The 23627-nt window shown below is 34.6% G+C and overlaps 2 protein-coding genes across 2 annotated transcripts; one reads left to right on the top strand and one right to left on the bottom strand.

Annotated features, from left to right (window-relative positions):
* Nucleotides 1-269: 269 nt before the first annotated feature.
* Nucleotides 270-5284, top strand: LOC120345163 (E-selectin-like). The gene is made up of 5 exons (XM_039414586.2): nucleotides 270-474; nucleotides 952-1188; nucleotides 3362-3574; nucleotides 4094-4276; nucleotides 5011-5284. Exons 1-5 carry the CDS (start codon nucleotides 438-440, stop codon nucleotides 5022-5024), a joined length of 684 nt encoding a protein of 227 aa, XP_039270520.2. The 5' UTR covers nucleotides 270-437; the 3' UTR covers nucleotides 5025-5284.
* Nucleotides 5285-5496: 212 nt separating this feature from the next.
* On the bottom strand, nucleotides 5497-7644 carry LOC120345161 (uncharacterized). Its single transcript, XM_039414585.2, has 3 exons — nucleotides 7242-7644; nucleotides 6529-6752; nucleotides 5497-5682 (listed from the first exon to the last, which is right to left on the bottom strand). The coding sequence occupies exons 1-3, from the start codon at nucleotides 7519-7521 to the stop codon at nucleotides 5497-5499; spliced, it is 690 nt and encodes a 229-aa protein (XP_039270519.2). The 5' UTR covers nucleotides 7522-7644.
* Between the last annotated feature and the right edge of the window lie 15983 nt (nucleotides 7645-23627).

Below are 23627 nucleotides of genomic sequence, written 5' to 3'. Positions count from 1 at the left end.
AAATTTAATTTACAACAAACAGAAATATGGCAACTGAAATCACTAAACATAGACTCCATGGGAAGTAATAACATGTTCTCGTAACATAAGATATAAGTTGAATTGTTTAATAATATCGTGTATGTTGGTACAGCGACAAGAATTTAAATTAACGTAGGCAAGCGTTTGTAGCAGCATAGTGTTTATTAAGCTCAGTTCAATTACTGAGAATTTTATTGAAGCAGAAGCGTATCATATATTATTAGTCATTCCTCCGCTCCATTGAAAAATTTCCATCTTGTCGGAAAGATATTTCATCGCTTATTTCCGGGTTTATTCCTGAGTATAATTTCCATCATAGCAACGAATATCAGTGAGACCTGATTGGCAACTGGCAATCTAATGTTTTTGCGCAACTAACTGACGACTGAACGGGAACATATTTAGTAGAAAGTGAAATGGACATGAAAGCTCTCCGAAACGAAATCAAAACTTGTAAGCAATTTTCTAAATTATGTCCCTTTTTTTAAAAAACAGAGCGTTCAAATGGCACGGGAAATAAGAGCTAAATACATTTTATTTAACCTAATAATTTTATTGATAGTTTTGGTGTGTTGGACGAAACTTTTTTTACTCAGCTTATTTATGTCAGACTTGAAACCTAATCAATTCTTAGTTATAAATGTTCATTTTAAACGAGTAACAGACGAAACAAACGAGTAAAATGTTTTTGCAATACAAAAAGACCATGTTGTAATATATATAACAATGGAGAAAAAATTGAGCGCCTGAATATCTAGTTCACCCTCGAAATGGGGTTAATTAATAAACGTTTTTCGGAATGTTTGTTTATAACAGAAAAAATTTACGGCTAGGCTGACTAAACAAAACATCACAAGCGCTTGTTTAATTGGATATACTCGCAAATATATTATCTGGTCTCATCATGATTGTTCTTTAATGTAATTTCAGTGCTTTTGTTGATAGTCAGCTTGACGGGGGTGTGGTCTGATTGTCCCGCAGGTGATATTACGGGCCTAACTGATGGCACCATTCCTAACCTTCAAACATCCGATAACAATCCATGTGCCCTTACTCCTGGCACAGTATGTTCATTTGTTTGTACTACTGGTGATTTCCAAGGTGGTTCTTCTTTAACTTGCGGCAGCGATGACCAATGGACAGGAGACTGCCCTCGTGCTTGTGAAGGTAAGAGCGTATATAGTCACATAATAGTTTTTGGACTTTGCATTAAGTAAATGCTTACAATTTAGCTTCTCACAGTATTATAATTATGTCTGTGCACTGGACTGTCGTTTATTACTTATCGATCTTAAGATCGGTAAGTATATTGATAGGTATTTGTCTGTATGTCTGTCTGTCTGTCTGTCTGTCTGTCTGTGTGTGTGTCTGTTAGATGCACGCGATATCTCACGAAAGCGAGATTGAATCTGCTCCAGATTTTGCATGTGCATTCATCTTATCTCGGACCAGAAGCCTATTGATTTTGGGCGAATTATGTCGTATAATTAGCGAGTTATCAATCAATTATTGATATAGTGATCTAGATTTTTGTAAAGCGAGAGAATTTTGAAACCCGCCGAGTGTGTGTGTGCGATGCGCAGTGCGCAAGTTACAAGAGCGGATGAATCGAAACTGCAATTTCTGTTTTGGGGGATTCCCTAACTATCGATCGATAAGTCTTCGGTTTCCAACCGATATTCTCGTTTCATTATTGGGTTGTAAAAACGTGTCTATTGCGCTAGTTTATACTAGTTTGAGATCGGGATAAAGCAAAAAGAAATGAGTTTAGATTTTTTGTGGTTGATTATAAAATGTGAATATTCAAAAAAGAATTTTTTTCCATAATAACCAATTAATTCCGAAATCACCATTTGTTCGTCAATTAGAGTCAATCATTATATAATCAGCTCTCTTTCTGTTTTTATACCACAATACTAGGCGTCCTGGTATTATTGTTATTAATCCCCATCCTCATATCAATCATTTCATTGTAGGAGATCTCCGAATTGTTTTTTATAAATAGTGTTAATCATATGGCGTGGCTATTTTGGTCTCATCATCAAGTACTGAAAATTGAAATTGGCACAGTCGTTTCGGAGAAAAGAGACTTTGAGTACTTTTATTTCAGTACATCGCCAGTAACCCTGGCCTCCCCCACACAAAATAATAATAAAATTAAAATACCTCTAGCAATTCCAATAGGACTAATAACAACAAAAATTTAGCAGATCGATCCATTTCGTGTCCAACGAGAATAGTCATTAGTTTTTAAAACGTGATAAATTGGGTCTAAGTTCGAACATCACTTTCAACTACTCTGGATAACCTGCTGAACGGGTACTTTGCTTAAATTTATTGTAAATAATCTCACCGATACTAAATTTTATATATTCGGAGGTATTCTTATTTGGATAGACATTAATTGTTTCATCGGATAATAATGCCATAGTTGTTGACACGAAATGTAGCCTACATATATACGGATCGTTTGGTTATTATTGGCCGATTGATCGTTTTAATATTACATTGTTGTTGGAATTCTTTTTCGTGCCCTTATTAGACAGGAAGTGTACATATGAATCGTTTTGTTATTATTATGTTGTTGTTGTTGGACACGAAGCATAACATATTGAACGTTTTGGTTTTATGTTGCTGTTGTTGGTATTTCACTACTTGTTGTTTTGAAAAGATCGCGTTTCTCATTGACTACTTGACCAATTGTTATGAAGTTTTCAGTGGCTAAAGATTGCATTTTTCGCTAGAAGACTATTATTTTTATTTATTTCCAAAATTTCTGTTGCCCTTATGTGATTAATTTTTCACTCGGAATTTCGTGTTGTGACCTATTCAAAATAAGAAAAATTATTTTTAGCGGTTCTGCGACCTCTCTCGAGCGGCTCCATTTGGTCTCCGTTCCCATATGTTCGAGCATCGCTCTCATGTTCTTGTCGTTACCGTGTAACAAACTCGCTTTTCGCATTTATTAATGAACCAATTGCTTTGGTATTTTCATTGGTTGAAGATTGTATTTTTCGCTACAAAGCTATTACTTTTATTGTTTTCAAAATTTTCTGTAGGCTCCGTGGGATTCGTTTGTCTATCTAAAATCTAAATTCTAATGTTTTGTGTGGTGACCTCAACTAAATTGAAAATTAATTGCATTGGTTCCGCGCCCGCGTATCTTGTGCTCAGCGATAGTCGGCGGATCTCGTGCCTAACGAAAGTCGAAATATTTTTTATGGATTACAATAGACTACGGTGCCAAATCTGATAATCTGTACTACTTCGTTTTGGTTTGCGTGTCCATATATTTGAGCATCGATCTCTTGATTTTTTAATTCAACAATTTCAATTTCAGTATTTACTTGTGCCGCGGCCGACCTTGACGCCATTGGAGTTACGTATGATTGTGGTATAGCTACGAGTCCTTACCCACTGGAAACCGTGTGCACCTTTTCGTGTGATTCATCGTACGAACTACAACGTTCTCAGAAAGCCACTTGCATTTTCTCCAGTACAACATATGCCACAGAATGGTGCTTTGACGGATGGAACCAACCAGTTTGTGAAAGTGAGTTTTTTGTATTTTTATCGTTCCAAGTATGCAATTATGATAAAATGACCTTTGCCGCTCTGAAAAAGCAAATTGAAAATTGGTAAATTCTACTTTATCGAAGAAAAAGACAATTATTTATCAATACGTACTGATACGGTATTAAAAATCTCTCCATAAACGGCCATTGCATTATATCTAATAGATCCTGGTTTTTGATTTTCTAAGCACATACATCCACATGTCTCCTACCCAAGGAAACAGTAAGTGTTGGAGCTATATAATATGTTTAAAATTAACGACTGTAATTTCAATCTATATTAGAGACACGACACTTGGAACAATTCGAGACAACACTACTTTGAGCGTGATAATAGAAAATTCACCAAAGCAAACAATTTTTTCTTTATTTTAGCATAAACATAAATAGCGTAACATACGTCGTTAGTGTGAATATTATATATACTATGTTAAATTTATTTTTAATTCCTCTCGTTCCTGTTCATGTTTCAGCTAAATCCTAAATTCTACTTTTAGGAATTGGGTGTGCCGATATTGTTATCGAACATGGTACGTGTACATACACTTCTCCCCGCGTTGGAGCAGAAGCCACCTGTACGTGTGATGAAGGCTTTTTGCTGGAGGGTACCTCGCCGGTTACTTGCACAGCTAATGGATTAATATCAGTAAACTGGGATCCAGACCCACCAAAATGTGTTCGTAAGTATATCTTTGTTTTTAGTCGGTACATGCAGAATTTACAATAAAAAAAATTCTAAAATTTGTAATGTGTACAATTTTATTTTTTGCGTTGCTATGTTGATGAAAAGTATAAAACAAGTGATTCTCAAATTTTTAAGCCGCGACCCCTTTTTTAGAATTTGTCAGGTCTCGCGCCCACCTTAAAATAACTAGCTAACAATGAGCTAAAAATAACAGACAGTAAAGCGAAAATATGTCTTATTCAAGAAACACGTTGAAAATGGATGGAACTTAAATATCCAAAATGAGGCGGGCAAGATCAAATATTACAAATATTTTTATTTTGCTTCATGTCCCTGCAAAAAATTGTCCACGCCCCCCTCCCCTCGCGGGGCGCGCCCCACCGTTTGAGAATCACTGGTCTAAAACAAAAAAAAATGGGCCATTGTGGACAAAGCTATATGAAGTAAAATATAAATGTAGCAGAATAATAGAAATGTAATTTGATTACCTGGCAAAGCAAGTTATGACACTCAAGCTATATATAAATAGAAAACTGGGTAATTGCGTGTATAACTAATATCAGTGACCCGATATAAACTTGCTATATGAAATCCTGCACTTTTGCCGCTACGTTGAACCAGTTATTAAGTTCATATAACACACTGAGAACTGTTGCCCCAGCAGCAGACCTCGAGTTATTCATTGAATTCATTGTTCTTTGTTTTTTACAATTTCCATTATATTTACAGCTTGCAAGAAATAAAGAACAGAAAATAATGATTTCAAAACTATGAGGGGTGTAATATGTCCATATAAAGTATCACTTGTTTTCTTAAATGTTATAACTGCTTTACATGTAAAATATGTCATGAAGAAATTATTACATGCAATTATTATTAGCGTTCCTATTATATATTAGGGCTATTATTCAGTATACGGAAATGTTTATTTTTACGTCGAGGTGTCCGTTGTATTGTGTCTGTATCCGTTACATTGGATGATATATTGAACTTGAACATGGGTATTATTATTGACAATTATGCCATATTCGCACTGATTGTGATACGAATTTCCATCGAAAATTCACCTAAAACAATGTTTACTTTTCGTGAACGATGTATTTTTTCTTGATCCTGATATGTGAAATAATAATTTCATTTTTAAAGAAAGAAAAAGAATTTTTAGAGAAAATGATGCAGAATATGCTTCACTATTCAAAATTCTCTCCATTTCAATTATGATTTCTGGCATAGAGAATATATCCGATGAGCCGGGTTAATGTTGAACATATTCTGGTTTCCGCTGAAAGACTTCTTCACTTCAAATGCCATATAAACATGACCCTCCGTGGGTCGTGGGTATCCTGGATACCACAAGATATACGGAGATTTGTTGGTGTCTCTCAGAGTAACGAGACCATTCTGTAAATACCAATAATATAATGTGAAAAAGAGACTCAAGTTGTCTCACGATATCTAATATTATTGTTTTTCATTGACAAACAGCTGCATCACATATATAATAACTATACCAAAGCTAGCCTGGGCAATTTTATTTTGTAGAATACCCATATATATACTTCTATATATTGAACATGAAGTTGACCTATGGATCCTTTTGTTATTATGTTATTCTTCTTGTTGGTATTTACTTTTAACGTATAAAAAATCGCTTTTCTCGTCAACTACTGGATCAATTACCTCGAAATTTGCAATGATCAATGATTGTATTTCTCGCTATAAGGCTATTAATATTATTTTTTTTCAAAAAATTTTGTGGGATTCATGTGATCCGTTTTTCAATTCTAAATTTTGTGTCATGACTTTTTGAAAATTGATACAGATAATTTGTGTATCACTTACAAAACTTTTACTATCTGCACAAATTGTATCCTGCTTGGTGTTCATACTTATAATTTTTTTTTTTTTACAATTTATTGATTCCATCCTCAATCACGTGCAGTAGTAAACCCACTCAAACATCTGCATCATATGCTAAGTGCACGACCTGTATAAAGTGCACTTCGAATAAGTTACCCAAACTTGAATGATGTTGGCCCAGGTAACAAGTTGTTAGTAGTACAAAATCTGTTTTTTTTTACAAAGACCCCGCCAATGCTGCTACTAATGCAAAAAATGTGAGATTTGAGAAAAACGTAATGCGAGTGTGTAACTTGTATAAGTGGCCCATAATCTACGCATTTTGCTAAATAATAATACTGCGTGAATAATGCCCACAAAGCATGTATACGTGGAACCAAAACTTACTGCATTTGAATAGGTTCCGTCAATCCAAAACTGTGCGTATGTACTTGACTGCCAAAGCACAAAACCATCGTACACAAATCTGAAAAGAGCACCATACAACTGACGACTAGTAATTGATGCCAAATGTCCACCGTGTAATTCACACTTGCTGACAGCATTTTCGTAGCTGACTTTCTCTTCTAACAAAAAGTAGCAAATTCCGGCGCGATACAGTCCATCACAGTCTTAAAAATAAGTTTGACCAATTTAATATAAATTCTATTATGGTATTGGTCTATCTCTATATACGACTCTGGAAATTCTAAATACGTAATAGAATATTTTTTGTTTTAATAATCCGCCTTTTCTGCTTGCAACTGAAACTTGTATAACTCTTCAAAATATTGCCACACAAACATGACAAAGACATTGCTTAATCGTTGATTTTTAAGAAAAAAATCTCTATAAACTCTTTTTTCAAATGATATAGTGTTTTATCTGCAAATGTTGTGCAATTGATAGTGTAGTCCTCTGTTAGAGGTTTTAATTTTTACATAAGACGGATTTCAAGATTACTATCTTTTTTAAGCATTGAATGGTATATTTAAAAACACGTTGCGAGATAAATCATATGGACCATAAAAATATCGGCCACCGCTACGAAAAAGTCCACTTTTTATTTCTTTTTCTGTGATATTAAAAACACTAAGTAATTGCAAAAATTAGCTTCTCACTTTTGAAGGTTTTCAATTCTTCGGACAAATTTTGCACTATTACAGATTCTTCTATATTGCCGAGTGATCCTTTGTCACCCTTAGGTCCTCGTTTACCAGGAATTCCTTGAACTACTTTACTATGCAGGTTCTGCTTGCTCGGATCAAAAATTCCTTTGAAATTCTGGCACACTGTGTAACTGTTTTCTTCGGTGGATATTACATTGCGCTGGCAAAACGCGTATTTGTATTGCAGGCGAAGTAGCAAGAATATAATTGTCAAATAAAAAAATGTCTTCATATCAATACCTTCCCGACACAATGAAAAAGTATATAATTGATACTACACTTTAAACAGAAGTTGAGAAACATAAACGTACGACAAACACTATTTTCAATGTGAAAAACAATTTGCATGGAAAATGGTGCCCTCTGTTGCACAGTAGCCGTGTAATATTTTAATCGCAAGGATTCAGTGAGGAGGGTTGGTAGCATAAAAGTCATATTGGGGATGGCAAAATAGGGATGGCGAAATACGGTCGAAAGGTGGCAGATTAGGGATGGCAAAATAGGGACGAAAGGCCAAATTGGGGATGGCAAAATGCGGTCGAAGCGTGGCAGATTAGGGATGGCGAAATACGGTCGAATGGTGGCAGATTAGGGATGGCAAAATGCGGTCGAAGCGTGGTGGCAGATTAGGGATGGCAAAATGCGGTCGATGGGTGTCAGTTTTTGCCAAATCGACTGTCATAATGCGCTGTTTAGTATACAAATAACAATTAACAATTGCCTCGAAATTACAAAGAAATATGGCCAAAGTGTTTAGATTTGGGGCTGATGAAATGGATTAGTACCTGTCAAATTCGGGCTGGCAAAACACAGTCGATGAGTGTCAAAATGGGATGGCGGAATGGGGTCGAACCGTGGCAGATTAGGGATGGCGAAATGCGGTCGAAGCGTGGCAGATTAGGGATGGCAAAATGCGGTCGAAGCGTGGTGGCAGATTAGGGATGGCAAAATGTGGTCGAAGCGTGGTGGCAGATTAGGGATGGCGAAATGCGGTCGAAGCGTGGCAGATTAGGGATGACAAAATGCGGTCGAAGCGTGGTGGCAGATTAGGGATGGCAAAATGCGGTCGAAGCGTGGTGGCAGATTAGGGATGGCAAAATGCGGTCGAAGCGTGGTGGCAGATTAGGGATGGCGAAATACGGTCTTAGCGTGGCAGGTTAGGGATGGCAAAATACGGTCGAAGCGTGGCAGATTAGGGATGGCAAAATGCGGACGAAGCGTGTCAAATTGGGGGTGGCGAAATAGGGTCGATTCCTGTCAGGTTAGAGATGATGAAATATGGTCGATGCGTGTCAGATTAGGGAGGGCAAAATAGGGCAGTGGGTTGACGGGTGTCATGTTAAGGATGGCGAAATGCGTGTCAGATTTGGAAACGAACATTGTCAAATTTAAGGAATTAATCTGATCAGTGTTTCACATTTTAAAATTCATTTAAAAGGTATTGTCCGATTTTTCATCGTGTCTTTATTTTATGATTAATTTTAATGTTTTATATATTATTACATTTTTCTCATCAAGTCTTGAACATTTTTTTCATATTTTTCTGATTAATAATTTTAATACAATCTTTTAATGTTTGATATATTATTACGTTTCTCTCATCAAGTTTTGGGTACTCCTGAAGTATGCGCACCAAGATGTCGCACAACCTGAACCCTAACCTGAGGTTGTGCGCCAGCTTGTTGCGCATATTTCAAGAGGTCTGCATTGGCTGGCATAGCATTCTGGATCGTGCCATCATTTATGAGGTCATATGTTTTATCTCTTTCGTCATGGAAATTCCAATTTTTCCCTGGTATTATAGTCGCTACAATTTTTTACGCCACCCCGAAGCCTGCGATATTTATATTCCAAATACTGTTATTAAACAATTCTTTACAATTACAAATATTTCAAATTGCTCAAGTATATATGTAGAAGAATCCTGTTTTGCTTTAAAATATTTTTGGCATAATTCACGATCACACTGCATGAAGAGTTCATTCTCCGTGTTTCGTTAATTTCAATTCTCAAAATTTCTTTCGAAGTTAATTGGTTTTATCATTTGAATATAACCTTTTGATGTAAAGATGTGTTCGATATATTATGCTATAAAATGATTTTTATGATATTGAGTGAATTCCTATCTAGAGGAGAGTCTTTGAATAGGAATATACATTGTAGTATTACTCACTTTTGTATAATATTATTCATGAAAACGCGACAAACTATTTGAACTGCGTAAAAATGAAAATGCGACTTTTGTATAACACTGGAAAAGATACTACAAAAGGCAAGGTAATTAAACATAGGGATTTTGGTATAAACAGTTCAAAAACCAACTAATAGAAGATTTCAACACAAAATGTTGGGAACCACCAAAGTCATCCATTTTATCGTTTTTCAGAAAGAAAATGTCGAAGACTAGTTTGACTTTTTAGGAATCTTCTTGCATGCTTTACTTCTTGAGGAACATAATTACCATTACTTGGTACAGAATCCAACCCATGTCTTACTGGATAGCGAAGGAGCAACTTATAAATTAATGTGTTACGTGTAACGCAAGTCTTGTTCTTTGTTGCAATTGAATTCCAAGGAAAGACGCATTTGCGACGAATTTTTCGTGCTGTTTGGAATAGGGTGGATTAGACCTTGGTGCTATATATATCCGCATTGTTTAATATTTAATGGTGCTTATAACTGGCGTAGTTTCGTGCACCGTTATTTCACGTTCAAATGCGTTTGATGAGGGATTAATTTTGAGCTAGTAATACGTTCAATATTCATATCTAATGATTGTAATATTTGTTCTGGTGAGTATAAGATACAAAAAGCCTTTCTAGATTTTCAATTGAAATCAAATGAAATTATACTTTCAAAAACTTATAGGCGAAATGTTTTGAAAACATTCTGCGCTGAGCAGGGTCTCTATAATTGTACGGACATTTAGCGAAATAAAGCCAGTGAAATACTTCCCTGAATATTCGACATTTACACTGGAGTCAAATTACTACTAATCTGCAACTGAAAATTTTCAACCTAATTGTTTTTGAACTTTACAAAACAATCTCAAACATTTGATGGTCAGAAAACGCTAATGTTTCATGTAGTAGTCAGGGAACACGCAATTTGATGGGTTAGTCTAGCAGGAATGGCGAACCTTTTTAAAGAATTGGGACGAAAACTATTGTTGTATTGTAGAAAAGAAGACTGTGGTTCGTAGACAGGGTTGTCCAAAACGAATCAAATATTCGAATACATTTTCGGCTGATTTTCGAATAATATATAGTCTCTTTTCATCGTAAACACGGTTTTTCGTTTTTGCGGGAATCTTCAAACGATTTTACACATTCATTTCCATTACGTCAAGAAATTGAAGATTATTCAATGTCGTAATTTTTATGATACCCAATAAATTGTCGCAAGTCGGAAAACAAGTCGATTTATTAGAGGAAATAATTAATACTTTTTCCCGCTTTATGGCAAATAATTTTGATAATGATATTTGAAAGGGGGCTCCCGAAGTATGCGAACCAAGATGGCGGAGCTCGGAATGTAATATGTGTACTGGGTTAGGGTTAGGCCATAATTTTAGGTATAAATACTACGGGAGGCTCTTGGCTAGTCTTCGAACTGATAATAGGACTAAAATAAGAAAAATTGGAAAAAAATTATCGCCTAACCCTAACCTGTTACCCATGTTACGTTCCGATGTCCGCCATCTTGGTTCGCATACTTTGGGAGCACCTTTGAAAGTTTCGACTTTTTACTGGGATGATTTTCTGTTGTGCAAATTATTCATATCCATGACCGATACCAGCATATAAAATTATTATGCGTTATTAATTTAGTTTTGTTTATTAACGTAACTTATGGTTGCGACGACAATTTGTGAGCATAAAATGTGTAGTGAACTGCCCGATTATTATTCATTTTTGATTCCTATTTTCGGATTTACTGAATAATAAAAGTATTATTACTTTGAAATCTACTGGAATTTGTGGACTTAAAATGTGTGGCAAGGTGCCCGAATATAATTAATTTCTGATTTGTATTCACAAAATAATAAAAACATTATTACTCCAAAATACAACGGCAATTTGTGGCCAAAAATGTGTGGTAAATTGCCCGAATATAATTAATTGCTGATTCGTATTTTCGTATTCACAAAATAATAAAAGTATTATTACTCCAAAATACAACGGCAATTTGTGGGCTTAAAATGTGTGGTAAAGTGCCCGAATATAATTAATTGCTGATTCGTATTTTCGTATTCACAAAATAATAAAAGTATTATTACTCCAAAATACAACGGCAATTTGTGGGCTTAAAATGTGTGGTAAAGTGCCCGAATATAATTAATTGCTGAGTCGTTTTTTCGTATTCACAAAATAATAAAAGTATTATTACTCCAAAATACAACGGCCATTTGTGGGCTCAAAATGTGTGGTAAAGTGCCCGAATATAATTAATTGCTGATTCGTTTTTTCGTATTCACAAAATAATAAAAGTATTATTACTCCAAAATACAACGGCAATTTGTGGGCTTTAAATGTGTGGTAAAGTGCCTGAACATAATTAATTTTTGATTCGTATTTTAGGACTCTTGGAAAAATTGTCCCAGGTCGGAAAAATAATTTATACTTTATCCCGCTTTTTGGCAAATAATTTGAATAATGGTTGGTATTTGAAAGTATGAACTTTTTACCAGGATGATTTTGTGTTGCGCCAAATATTCAAATCCATGACCGATACCACTATTTCAAATGCCTTGCCATATTAATTTAAATCTGTTAACGTAACTAACTCATGATTACGTCGACTTATAAAATAATAAAAGCGTTACTATTCTAAAATATATATCGCAGTAATCTGTGAATATGAAATGCCTGGTAATATAGCCAGTTATTCCTTTGTTTATTGCATGCAAATTCCTTCGCATATCATAGATAGGGGTGGGCAAAATCGAATATTTTTTTTTGAATCGAATAGTTCGAATATTTTAACGAATACCGAATAGTCGAATAACGAATATTTTTTATACACAACAGGAGGTCTACAACGTCGGTCGATACTCCCTTTGAAAATTAATAAAGACATTGAAAACCGGCTACAAAGCGTTTTTTACTGGTTAATTTCGTCATAATCATGATTGTTTTTGTCACCGTGACCCTTTCTGTTATTTGCAAGTATTAATTCTTTCGCGTCGGCGGACATCGACGTTTATATTTCGGGTTTACCCGTGCGTTCACGTCGGCAACAACTGTTAAAACCATTAAGGATTGATGTAAAAACCCAAATTAATATTATTCTAATTTTTATCATTTGCGTTAGCTTTCATATTACTTATCAACGTTTGTAAATTTACCGTCACAATATTAAGCGAACGGTGATATTATTATCGATACCGGGATGCAGATATTTATTAAGACAATACCGTAATTAACTTTGCTATGCTTTTCTATGGTGGTTATGTTACGTTACAGATAAACCTCGCAGAGCTGCGATTGCGTCAATCCCGAATGTTGATTTAAAATAGTGACTAAATAATTCGGCAATAAAGGCATTTCTGCGTGGCCATATGACGAGATGACGTTAATAAACAGCGCTTCCTAAATAATAATTTGCATATGCGACCAAATGCTGAAAAAATTGCGCTTTTGTACTTTTGTGCCTAATAGACGGCCAGGCGCTATTTATAACTAACTCTTCCAAGTTCCGACGTTTTCTTTCAACAAACCGCGCGGTCATTATAGCTAATATCGTTACCGAGTAATTCACAATTTTATTTACGGAATTCGCGAATTCACCTTTACTTCTCTTGACAATTTTGACAATGTCACGCCCTATTTATTAGTGCAAAAATGCTCAAAAATATAACGAATGTAATCATTTCCGACGATACAACAATTCGTAAACGAGACAGTGCGCGTTGTTACATCGAAATTCACGATTGATTTTACGCCATACTCCTGTTCACGATTTCTACACTCCACCCGCCATGCATGCCCGAGTGAAATGTTTACACTTTCGAAACATTATTTGGTCAAGAATGAAAGGGATCACTAAAGAATTATTTGAAAGTACATTAAAAGAACTATGTCCTGCCATTTCTTTTCTGGTCATAGCTTGTTCGTGTTATGCTATGTATATATGGTTCCACGCAAAAGTTAATTCAACTTTTAATTTTCGTTAAACAAATTTATGTTTGGTTCATTCATGAAACGGCTAATCACGTGCCGCCAATCATACGGAGTTTAAAATCTGGAATATTTATTTTGAATACCTCATCTGATTTAACGTTTCTAAATTTAGGGAACGGTGTCGGTACCTCTTTGTGCAACATAGGGAATTGAAATGAACGATCGAAACGCAAAGAAAACAAATAACACCACAACGCAAAAACGATTTTTCAAATTTGTCTGTTAGCGAGCGAGCTTGTAGGTGAATTCTCGCGCAATTCACGATCGGTTCACAGACGTTCCGTGTCCAAGGGAAGCGACGCAGATCACGTGGTACCCGATATTCGAATAGTAAAATGCCATTCGAATAATTTAATATTCGATTCGCTATTCGAATATTTTCCCCAGCCCTAATTATAGATAAGCGTTTTTTGAACTTCAAATGTATTTGAAACAGTGAACTATTCGGTATTGGCCACTCGTAGGTATTTAATTGAAGAGAAACCCGCTGCCGCAATTTTTCCATGAGACTCATAATCTTTGAAGTTGAAAGACTAAGGTAATATCTTGTACTCGATTTTATGTAATTTGTGTAATACTAATAACCGAAATATGTTCCAACGCTACGGTAAATATTCCCCATGGTTTCAAAAGAGCTTTGAAACGGGATTTCACTGTATGAGAATTGCATTTTTAGATTGGCTTTCTGCCATGTTGAAGTCACTACCACTCTAATCACAACCCCCTAACGACTACGTGATTGAAGAGGCGTTAGAAACTCTTCATTTCATTTTTCCACGATAAAAACAGTGAATGAGGAGGCCTCTTTATTTCATTTTATTCAGTTTTCCACGATAAAAACAATCTCAAAACTTTCCAAGACTAGACTAACATTAAAACATATTGAACGGTATATATGTAGGGATGAATAAAATGTCCCTGAACTAAATGACCAGAGAGTTTGAAAGGCCCGTGAATCGATGCTCTAAGAACGACCAGAGATCGTAGGTTTTATGGTATTTTCAAATTTGAGGTAATGGCATTGGTTACTTAAGATATGTAAATGGTGAATGACTCAAAGTAAGGTATAAGGCATCAAAAATAACTATAATGGTCTAGTTGTTGTCACTAAGTAGGTTTAAAAAAATCATTATCATCAATCATTTCAAAATTGAGCAACACTAAAGTTGGCTCATGTAATATGATATGATTTTGAAAGCTTTATATTATAGAAACGAAAGCGTACTGACATGAGAGTGAGAGTATATTTAAGAAGCTTTTAAGAAAATTACAAGCAGGACATTCATGAGAAAACATGCAAATGTTAGTGAACCATGCATGTTTATTCATACATGCGCGCAAGAAAGAAGTTGTAAACGGAAATAAAGAGATGACATTTGAGATAACATGAAGCACATAATTTGAGATGACATGATGCTGTAAAGATATCGGGTAGAAATGCAAAATGGGAAATCCTACATCATTTACAGTAAGGTTCAAAATGTGAACACAAAAATTGGGATATCCAGCCAATAAAAAATTATTACATTATTGAGAAATTAATTTACAATATTTTATATTAATGAAAGCATATAACACCAGTATATCATATTGATTCGAAATGTTGTCACACAATTACATGTGTTTCCATGCATAGTTTGGCATATTAAAACATGAACTTAACCAAAGGACTTAGTAAATGCTAGGACATTATCTGGGGGAAGACATATTTTCACTGCAAGATTTCAAGATTACACACTGAAAACTATTGCTACAGAAAGTAATCAGGAACTTCATTATAGAAGATATATAACAGCATATGCACCCACCCACATAAATAACAAGTTTATCTTATAACAAGAACAAAATAACACAGTATGGAGTAGTAGCAGAGAAATTGTTATTTTAGGATTGCAGACAATGCATTAGTACAAAGTGGTTATGATTCATGAATGAAAATCAGATCTTATTGATTGACTTCAAAACAAACAAGCACTAGACAAAGAATATAATATCGTGTACACAAATGCTACAGTCCCCATAAATAGTGTTTAATAATTGGCAAAAAATACTGAAAGCAAATTAAAACATATTTCTGTATCTTGGAAAAATGTAATCTCAAACAAATACAATTTAGTATGTTGCACGTTATTAGAAGAAAAAAATAAATATTTGGAATTTGTGTACACAAGTTGAAGTCAGTGACATTAATTTGAACAGTAGCACAAATAGAGCTATTAGGTTATTAAACGACGCTTCCGTAGTATGTGCACTGAGATGGCGTACAACCTGATAACCCTAATCTGGTACACATAATATGTTCAGGCTGTGTGCCATCTTGGTGCACATGCTGGGACGGGATGCACACACGGGAGCACCTATTAAACATATAAAGGTATTCAATCTCAGCGATTGTGTGATCTCAGGGATTTTAGGTAGGGTTAGGAACTGAATTTTATGAGAATGTCTTCAAGACACGAAAATGGAAATCACAAAAGTAAGTGAGATTGCATACTAGTAGCAAGTCGAAATGATAAAATATTTGTGGAAGTAAAGGATCAGACCAGGAGAATGCACTCTTTCAAATGTTTGTGTAAATAAAATGATAACTATAGGGCTGACTATGTGCTATTAGGTGAAATCTATGAAAAAGTTGATCTGTCATAAAAATGTTTAGATTAGCTGGATGGATAACCTTGGATGCAACAATTGGAATACAGTTTGCATAAAAAACAGTAGCAATAAATAAACTATAAAACAAGATTAACAATGAGAGTGATTTTTATGATTGATCCAAGTTACATTAACAAAAATAGGAAAATTATTTTAATAGAAGCAATTATGGCAAATAAACAACTCTTACTAACATATGGATTAGCAAACATACACTAAAGTTTAATGTTTTATATGCCCTTTACAAATAACAAGTTTAGGTCTAATTTCTCATTTAACATTTGCCTTATAAGCTAAAATGCTGAATAAATATTAAATATTACTATATTAGAATGGTTCCTTTATGAAATTTGAACATAATCATATTCAAAGAACTAGTGAAATACTACACGAAGCTATTGTGTTAGAAAGTATCTTCAATACATTTTTGTACCAGGGTAAAGTTACTATAACAAAATAGGAACCTTTATCAGCTGAACGATTATTATCTCTTTTTAATGAATTGTCCCAAGCAATGATCAGCAATGATACCAAATCTGAACTGAACATTCTCAAGTTTCAGAATATTTGCAGATTGAACCAATACACAGTAGAGTATGTGAGCCGGTCATCAACTTCAAAACACAGTTTTGAAGTACAAAAATAGTTTTGGAGTAAGTCCCATGTCACAATTCATTTGTGGGCATGTAGTGGACATATGGATCATTTTGTTATTATGTTGTTGTTCTTTGACACATATTGAAAAACCGCTTTTCTTGTTGATTACTGGACGAATTGCTTTGAAATTTTCAATGGTTTAAGATTGATTTGCCTGAAGGCTATTACTTTCATATATTTCCAATATTTCTGAGAGCTGCATGGAATTCATTTCTTTTGTGCTATGACCTCATCAAAAATTGCCACCATGTGGTGGTTCATCGTGCGAGCGAGTCACGAGGTCAGCGAACATTGGTGCTTCTAGTGTTTAGCGAACCGTCAAAGGTAAGCTGGACTACTGCTTCGCTCAGGCTGCGTGTCCATATATTTGAGCATCGCTCTCTTGTTGAAAGTGCAAACTATAAAGTTCTTGATCCCCTTTCTGGCACAAATAGACTCACTTCAGTCATTGCAGCAATATCCCTAAAGACTAGATAACCTTAATCTTCATATCTGAAATTATATCAAAATACTTGACAGAGTTTCAAGTAGTCATTATAGACTTAATGTCATTTACGATAAAATTTTATAATGGAATTGGAAGTTCGGGGCTTTTACTACAGTTAATTAACATGATATGTGTCTCGCTCGGATTAACGATAGGATCTACATATCTATCCCAGGAGAGAGATAATGGACCAGATGGTGGAGGAAGCTGTAACCGACCAGCGGTTATGTGAACCACCCAACTGCGACGAGGAGTCCAGTAATCCTCTCGCACATAACCATGGGGTGACGAGCGTATTCCTAACGATCTCCACATTTAAACCTGCGAACCTACACAGACTGACATAGTGTAAGTAATAAGAGGTGCGATGCCAAGCTTATTCCGCTTACAGGCTTAGCACGATGAGCCACACCACTGCTAATTTGAAGTTAGACAATTCAGCAATTAAATATACCGGTATCAAATAGTTAGAATGCATATTAACATTTTGCTTAGGTCTGCGGAGTTCACTCAAACAGTCAAATGTCTTTAGCAGTTTCACTTTTTAGTTTATCGCTTGCTCCACACAATGCTGCAATGTTACTGGTACGGTACGGTACCGGTACCAGTCCCAATTTGACATACCGTGTTCGTGCCTACATCTTGCCACACAATAATTCTACCGCGAAGGCATACCGGTAGTCCGATGATACGGTAGTCTACCGTTACCATAGTAATTAAAAGTCCAAGTCTGGTAACTCTGGCATATGCAGATACATTCAGGCTACATGCTAAACTTAAGAACCTTAAAATGTTCGTACGGTACCGGTATACGGTACGGTAACACTGACACCATGCCCTTCACTTTCTCAAACGTCGCCATCCCTAATCTGCCACCACAATTCGACCGCATTTTGCCATCCCTAATCTGCCACTACGCTTCGACCGCATTTTGCCATCCCTAATCTGCCAGCACGCTTCGACCGCATTTTGCCATCCCTAATCTGCCACCATTCGACCGCATTTCGCCATCCCTAATCTGCCACGCTTCGACCGCATTTCGCCATCCCCAATATGACTTTTCGACCCTATTTTGCCATCCCTAATCTGCCACCTTTCGACCGTATTTTGCCATCCCTATTCTGCCATCCCCAATATGACTTTTATGTTACCACCACTATAGGATTCAGTAGGTATTTCATTTCACACGTTAGTGAAGGCAAAACTCATACTGGCGACTCGGCCATTGCAAAAGTGCGCATCGCGAGGATTCATTATGATGACACATATTGAGAAACAAACGTTTCTCCCAACGTCGAAAACATCTTGGCTAGAATATTTATTAAATTCGTACCAGTTTTCTTGAAAACATGTTTTCAAACAATATATCTCGACCACTGTTTCGGCAAGAATATTTGAAACTCCTGACGCAAGAAAAGAGGTTTTTCGTATTGAATAGGTAATAATCTGTCTTCACAACGTCTATAGCATGCGATATTTAACTCTGAAGTACGTGACACAAAATTTTTTTGCTCAGTATGAAATATCTACACGATGTCACTCCAAATACACAAAATTCATTTGTTAATCGAACCAAATTTTAAATCACAAATTTATGTTTGGACAAACCTAAATTCTGTGCTTATCCTCTGTCTTAACTATATTGCTATTCACATTACTCATATGTTATGCGAGGTTGAATGAACTGCTGAAAAGTCATACACAGCGATAAGAAAAGTGATGAGTAAAGCTAGCAGTGCGGAACAAACACGTAAAATAGCATACCAAAGTGTGGTGCACAAATTCAAGCCTCCGGCATGAATAACACCAAACGATTTTAAATTTCGAATTGACATAACTTAAGCGGATCAAAATTATAATATTGCATATTTAGTAATGTAAACACGAATCTCCTAAAATGTAACAGTGAACCTGAATTTTCAGCTAATATCTCAACTTTACCGTTGCAAGCGGCTCCAGCAAATCGATTGATCATGTAGCACAGTAGCAACTACCTGAACACTTTTTGAATTGTAAATATTATGCGTCTATACGAGAGTATCTCTGTCTACTCTAAATAAATCATGACATGTACTTCGCTGATGCAAATTTCGGTGAGAATGTGATAACTAGTCTCTAAAAATGTGATAAGTAGTATAGATAAGTTAAATCATATTGTTCTTGTTAAGAACCATAGCAATGAAGTTGTTTGAAGCAGAAGCACTACATTCATAAACTTTATTGCATCATTTACCTGTCTTGTTTCGAAAACTAACAATGATGAAAACTTTACTGAACATGAATCGTTGATTGATTGGGCTAAAGTCTAATTAAAAAACAGAGATTATACACGGAACAAGTTATTTAATAAAAAGCATTGGACAGAAAAGGACAAACAATGTATTATAAGAGTAAGTTCAGAAAATGAGGTAAAAATTCTCCTAGCATCTGGAGTCTTGTCCCTGAAAACGAGAATATCGGTTGGAAACCGAAGACTTATCGATCGATAGTTAGGGGATCCCCCGAAACAGAAACTGCAGTTTCGATTCATCCGCTCTTGTAACTTGCACACTGCGCATCGCACACACACGCACTCGGCGGGTCTCAAAATTCTCTCACTTTACAAAAATCTAGATCACTATATCAATAATTGATTGATAACTCGCTAATTATACGACATAATTCGCCCAAAATCAATAGGCTTCTGGTTCGAGATAAGATTAATGCACATGCAAAATCTGGAGCAGATTCAATCTCGCTTTCGTGAGATATCGCGTGAATCTAACAGACAAACATACAGACAAATACCTATCAACATACTTACCGATTAAAATCGATAAGTAATAATTGAAAAATAGCAATTCTTTCTACCATTTTGTGTAATGACGATGTAGCGAGTACAAAAGGATGGTACTGTGTATTTCAATGCTTTTAACCCCTTATTCGTAATTGTGTGTGTTATTTGTCTCAAACAAGGTCGATTTCATTTTCTTTTAATATATATATTTTCACGCAACGTTTTAAGCGAAAAAGTTGATGACATATTTAATTTCCACTTACATTGCAACTTACATTATTTGGCATTGTGCAATATGCGAATATTTGGCATTACAATCTATTGTGTGCTTACTGACCTATAAAAATAGGTTCAGATTGAGGTTTACTCCGCTAAAGTACGTTTTAATAGAACTGGAGTAAAGATACGAAGAGTAGGGTCAACTTTCCCTAGGCTATATGGCAGGGAGAGAGAGAGAGAGAGAGATTTATTTTCGTCAACCAGAAAAAAAACAACAGTCATAACAATAAATAATGGTAACAAAAAATACACTTTTTTCGGTATAGACTGGAAGGAGCGATACGACCATGCGGTCATCGGAGTCAGCTCCCTCCAAGTTTACGCTGATAAGTTCACAGTAAAATATGACTATTTGAAGTGGTTAAAATTCATGAAACAAAATTTGAAAAAAAAAAAAAAAAAAACGAACAAAACAAAAAAATGGACTAAGCAATTGTTCGTGTTAACATCTATATATACAAACAAACAATTTGAATAAACATGGTAATACAGAAAAGTTATAAAAAACAAAATAAATGTGGTATGATGCAACTAAGAAGCCCATTACTATTTTTCATTTGAAGAAATATTGCATTCATTTTGGACTGGGAGAATAATTTATGAAGGGGTCAGGTAAGGATATTACAAGCATTCGTCATGGATACATATTTGGAAAATATATGTAAGCGGGATCGGGATGCTATTTATAGTTTTGATATTACATGTGATGTTGTTATCTAATTTACCTAAATTGCCTGCAATTGGGCTACAAATTTCAATAGCCATCGACATGTGATGATTAAAAACAAAATGAGAAAATAAGAGAAGGGCTGAGGCGCGTTATACAAATTGAACAAAAAAAATATAATTATTTTAGCAAAGTAAATTTTTAAAAGATAAGATTTGTCTTTGAGAAATGAAACAGTTTGAACGAATAATCAACTATTACACAGACTATTATTTGAAAGCGAGGTCTAAGTCCCATGAATAAAAAACAAATTTGGCTATTGGACTACTACACTCAAATGTAATGTTGGACACATAACAATTGTTTGAGTGAGTAAGCGGTAAGCCTCACATATAAAAATAAGTTTCTGGAGATAAACAAAATGGTACTCATAGTCATGTGAATATAATATTGGGAAACAATTGTATAAAGAGTGGAATCAGCCTTATAACAAGAAAGAATTTAGCCAGATGGGTGACTAATACCCACAAATACATATATAAGTACCAATTTATAAACTATTATATACCCAAAATGTGAAACAATTTTGGTAATCTCAATATCGAGTGGAAATTTGGATAAATAAACATTATTTGAAATAGAGAGGGTCAGCCTCTCAAATGCACAAAATAGACCTCAATATAAAGAATATGGCAAGGGTTCAGCCTCAAAATTAGATGGCAGTTATTGCAAATACACCAATGGTTCTCATAATATAAATATGAATAAATAAACTATTATTTGAATCAGCAAGGGTTTGCCTCAAAATTAGATGGCAGTTATTGCAGATACACAAATAGTATTCAATATATAAATATGAATAAATAAACTATTATTTGACTTAGCAAGGGTTTACCCCAAAATTAGATGGCAGTTATTACGAATACACAAATAGTATTCAATATATAAATATGGATAAATAAACTATTATTTGACTTAGCAAGAGTTTGCCCCAAAATTAGATGGCAGTTATTGCGAATACACAAAAAGTATTAAATATATAAATATGGATAAATAAACTATTATTTGACTCAGCAAGCGTTAGCCCCAAAATTAGATGGCAGTCATTGCGAATACACAAATAGTATTCAATATATAAATATGGATAAATGAACTATAATTTGAATCAGCAAGGGTTTGCCCCAATATTAGATGGCAGTTATTGCGAATCCACAAATAGGATTCAATATATAAACATGGATAAATAGACTATTATTTGACTTAGCAAGCGTTAGCCCCAAAATTAGATGGCAGTCATTGCGAATACACAAATAGTATTCAATATATAAATATGGATAAATGAACTATAATTTGAATCAGCAAGGGTTTGACCCAATATTAGATGGCAGTTATTGCAAATACGCAAATAGTATTCAGTATATAAGTACGGAGAAATATACTATAATTTGAATCAGCAAGGATTTGCCTCAAAATTAAATGGCAGTTTTGGCGAATACATAAAACAGTACTCAAAATATAAATAGGATAAATAAACTATTATTTGAATCAGCAAGGGTTAGCTTCAAAATTAGATGGCAGTTATTGCAGATACACAAATAGTACTTAATATATAAATATGAAGAAATAAACTATTATTTGAATCAGCAAGGGTTAGGCTCAAAATTAGATGGCAGTTATTGCAGATACACAAATAGTACTCAATATATAAATGTGGAAAAATAAACTATTATTTAAATCAGCAAGGGTTAGGCTCAAAATTAGATGGCAGTTTAGATTAGATTGCAAGGGCACCAATGGTGCTCATAATATAAATAGCCTATGGATGAATAAACTATTATTTGAATCAGCAAGGGTTTGCCTCAAAATTAGATGGCAATTTTAGCAAATACACAAATAGTACTCAATATATAAATATGAGTAAATGAGGGTTTGCCCAAAATTGGATGATAGTAATTGCAAATACACAAAAGTATTCGATATATAAATATGGATAAATAAATTAATATTTGAGTCACCAAGGGTTTGGTTTGCCTCAAAATTAGATGGCAATTTTTGCAAATACAGAAATAGTACTCATTATATAAATATGGAGAATAAACTATTATTTAAATCAGCAAGGGTTTGCCTCAAAATTAGATGGCAGTTATTGCAGATACACAAATAGTACTCAATATATAAATATGAGTAAATGAGGGTTTGCCCAAAATTGGATGATAGTAATTGCAAATACACAAAAGTATTCGATATATAAATATGGATAAATAAATTAATATTTGAGTCACCAAGGGTTTGGTTTGCCTCAAAATTAGATGGCAATTTTTGCAAATACAGAAATAGTACTCATTATATAAATATGGAGAATAAACTATTATTTAAATCAGCAAGGGTTTGCCTCAAAATTAGATGGCAGTTATTGCAGATACACAAATAGTACTCAATATATAAATATGGATAAACATAAAAAACATAATAGTAATTTATATATGCTAGGATACAGAAGGTATCATGAAGTTTGGACAAAATCATACCTTCAGTACTTATCAATGAGATGCCTCATGAATTTACTCTTAAAACTATTATACGAAGATTCTTTGATCAAATTTGGAATGTTATTCCATATGTTTGGGCCAGCAATTTT

The sequence above is a fragment of the Styela clava genome, chromosome 5, assembly GCF_964204865.1.
Source record: "Styela clava chromosome 5, kaStyClav1.hap1.2, whole genome shotgun sequence".
NCBI lineage: Eukaryota > Metazoa > Chordata > Ascidiacea > Stolidobranchia > Styelidae > Styela > Styela clava.
The sequence above is the reverse complement of the archived record's forward strand: the minus strand, read 5'-3'. Positions and strand labels throughout refer to the sequence as shown.

What these genes read in the sequence shown, in the direction of transcription:
- LOC120345161 (XM_039414585.2), bottom strand. Translation starts at nt 7,521, where the DNA reads ATGAAGACATTTTTTTATTTGACAATTATATTCTTGCTACTTCGCCTG. An exon ending in AGAATTGAAAACCTTCAAAA is followed by an intron (nt 6,753 to 7,241) that starts GTGAGAAGCTAA and finishes CTTATTTTTAAG; the next exon opens with ACTGTGATGGACTGTATCGC. An exon ending in ACGGAACCTATTCAAATGCA is followed by an intron (nt 5,683 to 6,528) that starts GTAAGTTTTGGT and finishes TGGTATTTACAG; the next exon opens with AATGGTCTCGTTACTCTGAG.
- LOC120345163 (XM_039414586.2), top strand. Translation starts at nt 438, where the DNA reads ATGGACATGAAAGCTCTCCGAAACGAAATCAAAACTT. An exon ending in CCGAAACGAAATCAAAACTT is followed by an intron (nt 475 to 951) that starts GTAAGCAATTTT and finishes ATGTAATTTCAG; the next exon opens with TGCTTTTGTTGATAGTCAGC. An exon ending in GAACCAACCAGTTTGTGAAA is followed by an intron (nt 3,575 to 4,093) that starts GTGAGTTTTTTG and finishes TTCTACTTTTAG; the next exon opens with GAATTGGGTGTGCCGATATT.